We start from the raw sequence: 10,585 nt of genomic DNA, 5'->3' as shown, positions 1-10,585 counted from the left end.
GTGGTACCACTGGCCCTGACATACTTGCACAAACACGTACTTCCCTTCACTGACAGGAGTGGATTGAACTGAGAATATCAAGGCACATGTGTATCTTTCCATCCTAGTTCTCAGGTATGAGGTCGTTGGGGTGGATTACCATACACTGCTGAGAAAAGTCATTAGATTCCTCCCTAGTCAAATAAATTTAAACATCTGTAAGCAAATACAGTTAGCTGAGCACAGCTGTGCACTTTTGTGCCTGTTTGGGCGGAATCTGGAGAAAATGATTTCTCCCACATGCTCACAGAAGGGCAGACATGAATCAAACGTGGTGACATTATAAATAAACCTGTAAAGTCATTCAGAAGCTACAGGGGATTGAACGTAATGCACAATTCCCTAGCGTTACATTAGTGATTCAAACAGAAGTTAATTTTGGCACGCAATATGACACTGAATGTAGGACACATCTCTTAACACAGCTAGCTCTTCTTCTGACAAATCCTTGGCTACAAGATTCAGCACAACCTCAGCTCTATAAACTGCTGTCACAATAAAACAATAGCACATTTGTGCCAAAGCACAGCAGTCAGTCAGACAATCCCATGACTCTTCTGTGTCTGAGGGCAACTCAAGTATAACATTCATTAAATGACACATTGCAATGTTAATTACTAGAATGTGATGTGGCAATGTGGTGGAAAAACAATATACATAACAATACACATCTTTTTACAGTATAACACGTAACTTCGTGTTTACATTTTCTGTGTGGACCAGCATGATCCTCTTGGTGAAGACCATGGAGATCCCTTCTGGTAAAGCTAGTTTAAGAAAACTAGTGTGGTTACCATCACACCAGCACCTAGTTTTTAAAGTAATTTTGTACCTGGTAGAAGTAGCACTGCAGAGGAGACTCTTTGCTGTCTTCATCGACAAACAGGCCACCAATGATAAAGAGCTGGTTCTTCTTGGTGCAGAGACTCACGTGGTTCTTCGGCAGCTGCTCTGCCATGGCAGCCAGAAAACACTCATTCTCGGCCACGTCGTACGCCACAGCAGCCGTGTCATTGATCATGAGGATCAGGTCTCGTCCATACATCCCCAGTCTACGATTATCGTTCAAGTAACCCGGCAGCAGCTCCTCTTCCTCCTCTGCTCCAGCCTCTCCTTCCTTCTTCTCTTTGGGTTTCTTCTCGGGGAGTTTTCCTCCGAAGGCTTCTTTGATGACTTGCAGCTTCTTCAAGAGTTCTGGATCTGCCTTGATGATGTCATCGGTCTCGACTTTCTCCCGGAAGTACTTCTCCGGAAGAAGGCGGAAACGGATGCACTCGAACGCTTCGCCCAGATTCTTGGCGCGCTTGGCCTTGTCGCTGCGCACCCACTTCATCACCGACTCAAACACAACCTCCTCCTTCTCCACGTTAAGCGTGTCTCCACCAATCAGAGCCAAGAGCTCGTGAGGTGCCAGCTGAAGGAATTCGTCCTCAGCCGCCACGGTTTCGAATCGGTCAGCGATGAAATCGCGTGCCGCTATGGCGAGCCTGGGAACGCCGAGGACCAGGCCAAGCCTGAAGACGGCGAGACAATTAAACAGCGACAGCTTGTTCTGGAGATAGTTCACACATACTGTAAACACTGAGGGAATCTGGAAACGGTTCGCCACTGCAAAGATCTCCTGAACGTTGTCGTCCGTCAAGTCGATCTCAGCGGAATGCAGATACTGGATGATCATATCCATGATATTTGGATCAACGTCATCCAGAATCACTTCCTTGCCGCTTTCCTTCTCCTTGCCGTCTTCAGAGAAGAAGAGCTCTCTGAAGTAAGGACTACAGGCGGCCATGATCAGGCGGTGGCAGGGAAAGCAGCGGTCGCCGATTTTCAAAGTGCAGTCAACAAACTTGTTCTCGTTCAGAAGTTCCTTCAGTCCATCCTGAAGCAAGGTGCTCTGGAACAGCCGTAGCTCCTCCTTCATGGCTTTAGGATCCATGCTGTTGCGTTTCAAGATGGGAATTGACGGATAAGAGAAGAAAAATGGGAGAAGGTGGCTCCAGGTCTGCTCGCCACACCGGCCGGGCTGGAAAAGGACAGAGTGCTGAAAAGATTCCCAGAGTGAAGGGGCTGTTATTTAATCCTGCCATTCTAAATATAACCCTCCCGCTCTTGTCCACCCCCACTGCCTCTGTCATCCCTCAATCCTAGTTGTGAAGAAAGGAATCCCAGTGTGATGGCCATTCTAGACAGCAGCTGTCACAGGACACATAAAGCTCTGAGGAGACTCATGAGTCGGCAAGTTTTACCAATCCCAGACTATTCTTTTATACTTTGTCTGCAAGTTTTTATGCAAGTGTCTTTGACTTCAATTCCCCACATAAATGAAGGGTTCACTAGCAGTGTTTGGAGACAGCTGCGACTACAACAGGTGATGAGCCATTTTCAGCTGCCTCAAGCACTCGGGGCATTGAGTCAAACTTTATTATTCATGCATCAGATCCTGGGAGGAGACGAAACTCTTAGTGTAGCTGGTCATACTTGTGCACTCTCAAAAAATAGTGCAAAAGTTTGCCTTTAGGGACACAGCAGCTTCAAAGTCACCCTCGAAGGGACATCTTTGTACTTATTTTACCCATACTAAGGTACTAATATGCACCTTTTAGGGGTAGATAAGGTGCAAAGTTGACCTTTTAAAGATACTACACCAGATGTACCTCTAAAGGTACAATTTTTGCACATTCTTCTGACTGTGTGGAAAACACAGCTAAAAATCAAAAACCTCAAATGTACAAATTATATCAAAGATTATTACTTCCTGGTTAAACAGCATTCGGGGTCATTATAAATACAATTCAGACTAATAATTTGAGCGTCAGTAGTGCTATTCAAAAGAGTGTATTGACCATCACGAATATGCAGGATTTCATGTTCTCCCTAGCAAATGGTTCTAGAATGATCTCAGGGCTCAGAGGAGAGCGCCAGTCACACTAGACAGTAATACTAAAATTAAAGCAGGCAGGAAGGTGTTGGTGGAAGGAGAAATGTGCAATTTAAGTCAAAGCATAAGGGATAGATGTGTGAGACTGTTAAAGAGGAAGCATGAGGAGGTATTAATGACAAGCACGAGTGAAAAACATACCAGTTTAATTGATAGAGGTTAGCTGAGGTTTATTCAGCATTTAGGTTTTTATTTTGGATGCTGTTTTCTCAGAAGTTTGGGGTTGATTAAATTGGAGCCCTACTATATTTAAACAAATCAAGGTATTTCATGCAGTAATTAAAGTTTTTTATATATTTTTTGCCCCCCATACTGGTGTAAAATTTGACCTTTTACTTATAAGTAATAAGTAATTGGTAACATTAACAAAAATGGCACGATGCAGGTCATGCACTTCCTGGACTGCCATTGAGATGAATGGGAATGCGACCTCATTAGTTTAGTTTAGTTAGTTTAGTTTTATTGATTTATATAGCACATTTAATAACGACAGTGTCGACCAAAGTGCTGTACAAAATTAAAAAACAAAATACATAAAACAACTAACCATATAAAACAAATCACAAATTATGACAAAGATAACATCACACATTATCAAATATTTGACAGCATTTACTCCAGACCATAAGCCGTTTCAGAAAGATAAGTCTTAAGTGAAGATTTAAAAACCTGAAAAGAGGAGGCTGATCTTATATACAATGGTAAATTGTAAAATTTGAAAATCGTCCAGTGTTCGGCCAGCCGTAGGTAAATCAATTAATGAATGGATTGTTTAAAGTTGTCTCATTAAACTGAAGTAGAAGAAAACATTTTAACACACACACACACACACACACACATGCAAATTACACTCTTCACCTTAATAATTTTGTACAAAATAAAATACAAGAGATAATTAGATAAATCTGGTGGTACCACTGGCCCTGACATACTTGCACAAACACGTACTTCCCTTCACTGACAGGAGTGGATTGAACTGAGAATATCAAGGCACATGTGTATCTTTCCATCCTAGTTCTCAGGTATGAGGTCGTTGGGGTGGATTACCATACACTGCTGAGAAAAGTCATTAGATTCCTCCCTAGTCAAATAAATTTAAACATCTGTAAGCAAATACAGTTAGCTGAGCACAGCTGTGCACTTTTGTGCCTGTTTGGGCGGAATCTGGAGAAAATGATTTCTCCCACATGCTCACAGAAGGGCAGACATGAATCAAACGTGGTGACATTATAAATAAACCTGTAAAGTCATTCAGAAGCTACAGGGGATTGAACGTAATGCACAATTCCCTAGCGTTACATTAGTGATTCAAACAGAAGTTAATTTTGGCACGCAATATGACACTGAATGTAGGACACATCTCTTAACACAGCTAGCTCTTCTTCTGACAAATCCTTGGCTACAAGATTCAGCACAACCTCAGCTCTATAAACTGCTGTCACAATAAAACAATAGCACATTTGTGCCAAAGCACAGCAGTCAGTCAGACAATCCCATGACTCTTCTGTGTCTGAGGGCAACTCAAGTATAACATTCATTAAATGACACATTGCAATGTTAATTACTAGAATGTGATGTGGCAATGTGGTGGAAAAACAATATACATAACAATACACATCTTTTTACAGTATAACACGTAACTTCGTGTTTACATTTTCTGTGACAGCTGCTTGGCCCGGCAGATGTTGCTAGCAAGTTCTGGGTAGGACTCTGCTGTGGTTCTGAGTGTTTTTCTTTAGCATGGTGCTAATGTTGCTAGCATGGGCTGCATATAGTTTAGGGCATTTATGTGGTGTTCTGAGTGGTGTTTAGCATGTTCTTGTTGCTTTTGTGGCTTGGGTAATTGCTATGATGTTCAAAATGTTTCTTAGCAAGTTAATTTGTGGTATTTTTAGTTTTTAGCTCATTGCTATATAGTTGTTAGCAAGTTTTGTGTTGTTTCTAGGGCATTGCCATGTTATCGGAATATAGTTGATGTTGTGGTTATTGCTAGGTTGTTGCTATGATTGTTATGATTGATGCCAGTGGTGGAAAGAGTACTGAAAATGTGTACTTAAGTACAAGTACTGTTACATTGCTGAAATAATACTCAATTACAAGTAAAAGTACTGGTATCAAAACAGTACTTAAGTAAAAGTACAAATTACTCTTCTCAAAAACTACTCAGAGTACTAGTTACTAGTTACTTTTTAGCTGCCGATATTTAATGAATTGCCAAAAAATATTCATTCATATCAAAGATCTATGTGGATGTGGTGCACCTCCACTCCACCTCTTGCTCATAGCAGATTCATGGTTGGATAGGAGTGGTTTAGTATATCTACTTGTTGCGTTTGACATCACGCTTCACCGCTTCTGGGTCCTGACGCTCTGCCAGACGCCCCAAGAAAACAATAAACTGTCTTAATATACACCCACAATGTCATGTAATACTGAAAAAATATAACCCTAACCTTTATCTCCATACTGAAATCCCAGATGGCCAGACAGTGATTAAGCTAAAATATTAGTGTCTGAGACAATGTGACACAGGAGACTGTAGTGTGCACAGCACATTTTTAAATGCTTTGCTTAAATATGTAATATTAATTAAATAGTGCTCATAAATGGCTGTTGAGATAGTATTCTCAAGTGAAATGAGTAGAGGCATGGACCGGAAACAGCAGTCCTTATGTCATCATGACTTAACAAGAGGATTCTCCCCAAGCCGTTAAACTGACGTCATCAGAGCCAGAACGCCATTCCAGAGTGGAAGCCAATTTTCAGTTTTTGATTAAAGATTACGATGGCAGACGATGGTTCAATTGTTCAACAGAAGACTAGTAATGTGCACTAAAAAAGTAGGGTAATTTTTGATTTCATGACGACTTTTTCAACAATCATTTGCAATTGCAATTTGCAATTCACCATTGGCAAAACTACCACATACTGTATACTGCCATATAAATATTTTAATATCTAAAATTTTTTTGTCCATCCATTTTTTTAAGGCAATTATTATTTCAAGTTTTGAGAGGTTTAATCCAAGTCTTCTAAAAAGACATGTTCGCTTTATATGATGAACGATTTTATTTACATACATATAAACATTGATAAATTACCATTACAAAAATCTCAATCTTAAACATTTGCTCATTCTGTGTATTTGTGTCTTTAAAATAGGGCCACTTTGTTGCAAAGGCTTACAGCACAAGAAAGCTTGATTTCAACTTTGATTTCAAACTGAATTGAATTTACAAAAAAAGACAAGTTCACAGTCAATAATAAAATTATAAAACAAATGACCTCAATTCAGTTGAGGTATTTGAAATATGACAACACTGAATTTTTATAAGCAGTGATTTAAGGGCCATATAGAGTATGTTAGGCCTATTTATTTAGATATGATGGCTTTGGATCAGATGGCTTTGACCTGTAATGACTGTACAATGTAGTGATGCAGTTAGACAGACTAGGATGTTTATATGCACAAATCATACAAATATCCCATTCTGAAACATTTCTAGCATAAATTTACATTGTAAAGAAATTAAAGTTCCATCTTTGATTGTTGAAAGACTTTCTGGTGCATTTCACGTACAGCCAATAACATTTCCAGTAGGATTTTCATCGGTCAGGCATGGATCTATTCTGATAACTTTTGACAAAGTTTAATAAAGTTTAAGAAATAACTTCTACTTTAAAAGCATGGAGAGATTGCGATTGTACACATGCGCACAAGCAATATCGGAGTGAGAGGACAGGCAGTTAATTTGTATAAGTTAGGCCTATTTGAGAGCTCGCATCCAGTTTTCTGCGATTACATGACTGTGTTCTCATATTACAGTAAAGTGCTCACCACATTTGCACGGGAATTATTAAATTATAGAATACGTGCAATCCCGCGCAGACATTCAGACTCTGTAATTAGGCGGATGTGTGTCAAACTCACTGTCGGAGAGGAAAGAGAGACACCGCTTGTATCGGTGTAGGCTATACGGTAGATACTGTGGAAAATGAGTAATGGAACCATGTCAGATATTTCAGAATTGGAATCAAAATATAGATATTTATCATAACACTACCATGTAGTTTGTTTCTCCAAACTTTGAGTCCATAAATTACGCTGAGCTCCCTCACAGTCTGATCAGCTCTTTACCTGCTGCAGCGGCGGCTTTTCCCGGTTCAGATATCAGGGCTTTTATTGGTCCCTTTACGTTCGGATGTCTTTATTGGGTACTGAAGTGCTGTCAAAGGTTTGAATATCAATTCAAATTGTGGGCGTACTCAGTAACGAACTATGATTAAAAAGTGACGAAGTAGATTATTTTGCTTAATTTGTACTTATGTACAAGTAAAAGTACAGCTTTAAAAATATACTCAAAAAAGTACAAGTACCCGAAAAAACTACTTAATTACAGTAATGTGAGTAGTTGTAATTCGTTACCTCCACCACTGCTATGATAGTTGCTAGCATGTTCCGTGTTGTTTCTAGGGCATTGTATTTTGAATTTTTACACGTTCCAGTTGATAGTGTGTTCTGGGTAATTGCTAGTGTTTTGCTATGGTGTAAGAAGTATTTTTTTAGCATGCTGCTATGTGGTTGCTAGGGTTTTCTGAGTTGTTTTTAGCTCATTGCTATGGTATGTTAGCATGCTCCAGTTGTTCTGAGTCATTGCTATGGTGTTGCTTTGGAGCTCAAGTTTTTTTTTTTTTGACACATTGCTACATGGTTGCTAGGGTGTTCTGGGGTTTTAGCTCATTGCTATGTAGTTTCTAGCATACACTGTTGTTGCTGTTGTTGTTTATAGGGCACTGCAATGGTATTTTGAGTGGATTTATGTTCCAGTCATTAGTGTGTTCTGGGTGATTGCTGTGGTGTTGCTATGGCGTTCAAAAAGTTTGTTTTGGGGCATTGTGGCTATGAGGTTGCTAGGGGATTCTGAGTTTTTGTTCATAGTTATGTAGATGCTAGGGCATTGCTAAGGATATTGAGTGGTGTCTAGCATGTTCCAGTTGATAGTGTGTTCTGGGTAATTGCTAGTGTGTTGCTATGGTGTAAGAAGTGCTTTTATTATGTCGCTATGTGGTTGCTAGGGTGGTGTTTAGTTCTTTGTTATATAATGACTAGCATTTTCTTCTTCTTCTTTTTTTTTTTTTTAGGGCATTGATATGGTATTTGAGTGGATTTATTTTAGCATGTTCCAGTTGTTAGTGTGTTCTGTGTGACCGTAAGGTGTTATGGTATTATTTTTAAAATAATTTTTAGCATGCTGCTATATGGTTTCCAGGGTCTTTATTTTTATTTATTTTTTTTGCAGTAGCTCTATATATTTCTGTGGCATTGCTATCAAAGAGTAATTAGCTGGTGAAGTGGGTTCACTTATTGTAGAGTTAACAAAAGTTATAATGCGCATTGTAATGCTTGAAGAGGATGTAATAACAAATGTCAGTAGACCAGGACGATTTTAAAATGAGCGGTACATTCATACATTCATAAAATATCACCTTGATGCTGTGGAAATACAAACCGAAAGACAGGAGACAATAAGCACAGTGCTGACTCTTTATTCGCACATCAGATATTGATAACATTTTTTGGTTCGTATTTTACATATGGGTCCCCTTCAGGAACTCGAGCTGCATCAAAATGTTTTGGGAACGCCCTGGTGAGACCACGTACTGAAGCATGTATAAAATCAGTCTAATAGAGAAGCGAGACGTCACGAGCGGGGTGACGTGAGCAACCAGGAAGTATAAAAGCGCATCCGGCAAACACACATGTTAGCTTCTGCTCTTCAGCGAGCATGTCTGTGTATGTGTGTGTGTTTATGTTACAAGCACTTAGTCAAGAAAGCAAAAAGAAAGAAAGTAAAATATCAAAATCTAAGGCTAAATCTGTGGTGAGCAGACGGTGTTTCAAGTCGTCTGTCAAGTCGATTTGTGCGTCGTCTGTTTGGGAGCAGAGCATGCACCGTCAGCTCTCGAGAGGGCTGACTGTCATGATTGTGAGCTTCTCACGCTCAGGGTACTCCGCTCCTGCCTGGCTGTCTTCGATGAAAGCGGCCAGGTTCGCGATCCTGCTGGGTCCAGCCCCGCTGTTATCGTGGGGATCGCAAGTGGATTTTAGCAGAGGGATCCAAGACGGGCTCGTTCTTATCTTGGTCCTCACCCACTAGATCTACGGCTCCCTCTCAGGGATCGGAAGTGCACCCCTCGGTTTCTTCCCCCCGGAGAGAGAGCCAGATGCTTCATCTGTCTTCATCTGAGGAGGTTGACGTGTCGACACGGTGGAGACTGTGGACTCACCACCACAGTCCCTCGCATATGAGGAGCTTGTGGAGGTTGTGACTCGTGCTGTAGCCAAATTAAATATTGATTGGCCAGCCAAGAAACAAGACTCTCATCCCAACTGGACGAGCGTTTTCTAAGATCTAAACCACAGCCTTCAAGATGGGGCCATCCGTTTTTCCTTGATCTCCATGCTGAGGTATCGAGATCGTGGGAGAAACCGTATTCGTCCCGACTCTTCAGCCCCACTGTATCGAATTACTCTAATATCACGGGGGGCAGAATGAGAAGGGATATGGGGCAATGTCGGCGGTGGAGCAGACGTTTGCGAGTTATCTCTCCCCGTCCTCAGCATCGTCCCTGAAGGCCCCGAAGCTTCCCACAGGCCAGTAAAGCTGACATCCAGCCTGGTTGGGAAAGCTTATATAGTGGCAGGTCAGGCTGGTGCGTCTCTGCACACTATGGCGGTGTTGCAGGCATACCAGGTCGACCTGCTAAAAGACCTGGATGAAAGGGAGGAAGAGGAATCTGACGTAGTCGCCCGAACTACGTCGGGCCACAGACCTGTCGCTTTGGGCTACCAAAGAAACGGCCAGAACTATCAGCCATTCAATGGCAGCACTGGTGGCCATGGAGCGGCACCTGTAGTTGAATCTGTCTGAGCTTCAAGATAAGGACAGATTCTTCCTGCTGGATGCCCCGCTATCGCCTTCTGGCCTCTTCGGCGGTGCAGTAGATACTGTCGTCGAGAGGTTTCAGGAGGTGAAGACACGTACCCCCCCCCCAAACAGAGAGAGCAGGGGGCGGAGTAGCGCTCTCGGTAGGGGTCTTCTAAACAGAAAGCGGATCTGCGGACCGCTATTATTTTTAAAGAGGACCTTGGCCAAGCGGTCCTGACAATTTTATCGCCAGGACCCCGAGGGCAGCCCACCCTGGGGAGGAAAGGTACACACCTTGGTATACGGTGCCCGATCCTCCTCCGTGCCCTCAGGGAGCTTCACTGATACCCCTGCCTTCCCCGTGCTTCAGGGCTCAGTGAGCTCCAAAGAGCGAATTTCCCCGCTGCCGCCCGGCGACAGTACAGCACAGGAAAGCTCGTCCCCTCAAGTGAGGGCACTAGAGCAGTCAGGTCGGTCGTTCGCTGCCAGTCATTCATTTCAGAGCACCGAAGTGGCTCCTCTAGCAATACCAGAGGCCAGTCTCGAGAGACTAGTTCCCTTAGTAGACTTTCTGACAGCATGGAAACTTCCATCAAATGTCTCACAATGGGTCCTGCACACTGTAGAGAGAGGTTACAGAATTCAGTTTGGTTCTCGTCTACCTCGCTTCAATGGGGTC

The 10,585-nt window shown here is 42.0% G+C and overlaps 1 protein-coding gene across 1 annotated transcript; it reads right to left on the bottom strand.

Annotated features, from left to right (window-relative positions):
* Nucleotides 1-847: 847 nt before the first annotated feature.
* On the bottom strand, nt 848-2,079 carry LOC107737068 (kelch-like protein 41b). The gene has a single exon (XM_016548473.1). It carries the CDS (start codon nt 1,973-1,975, stop codon nt 848-850), a length of 1,128 nt encoding a protein of 375 aa, XP_016403959.1. The 5' UTR covers nt 1,976-2,079.
* Between the last annotated feature and the right edge of the window lie 8,506 nt (nt 2,080-10,585).

This window comes from Sinocyclocheilus rhinocerous, unplaced genomic scaffold, assembly GCF_001515625.1.
Source record: "Sinocyclocheilus rhinocerous isolate Xijiao unplaced genomic scaffold, SAMN03320098_v1.1 scaffold884, whole genome shotgun sequence".
NCBI classification, from domain to species: domain Eukaryota; kingdom Metazoa; phylum Chordata; class Actinopteri; order Cypriniformes; family Cyprinidae; genus Sinocyclocheilus; species Sinocyclocheilus rhinocerous.
This window is presented reverse-complemented; position numbering and strand designations above follow the sequence as displayed.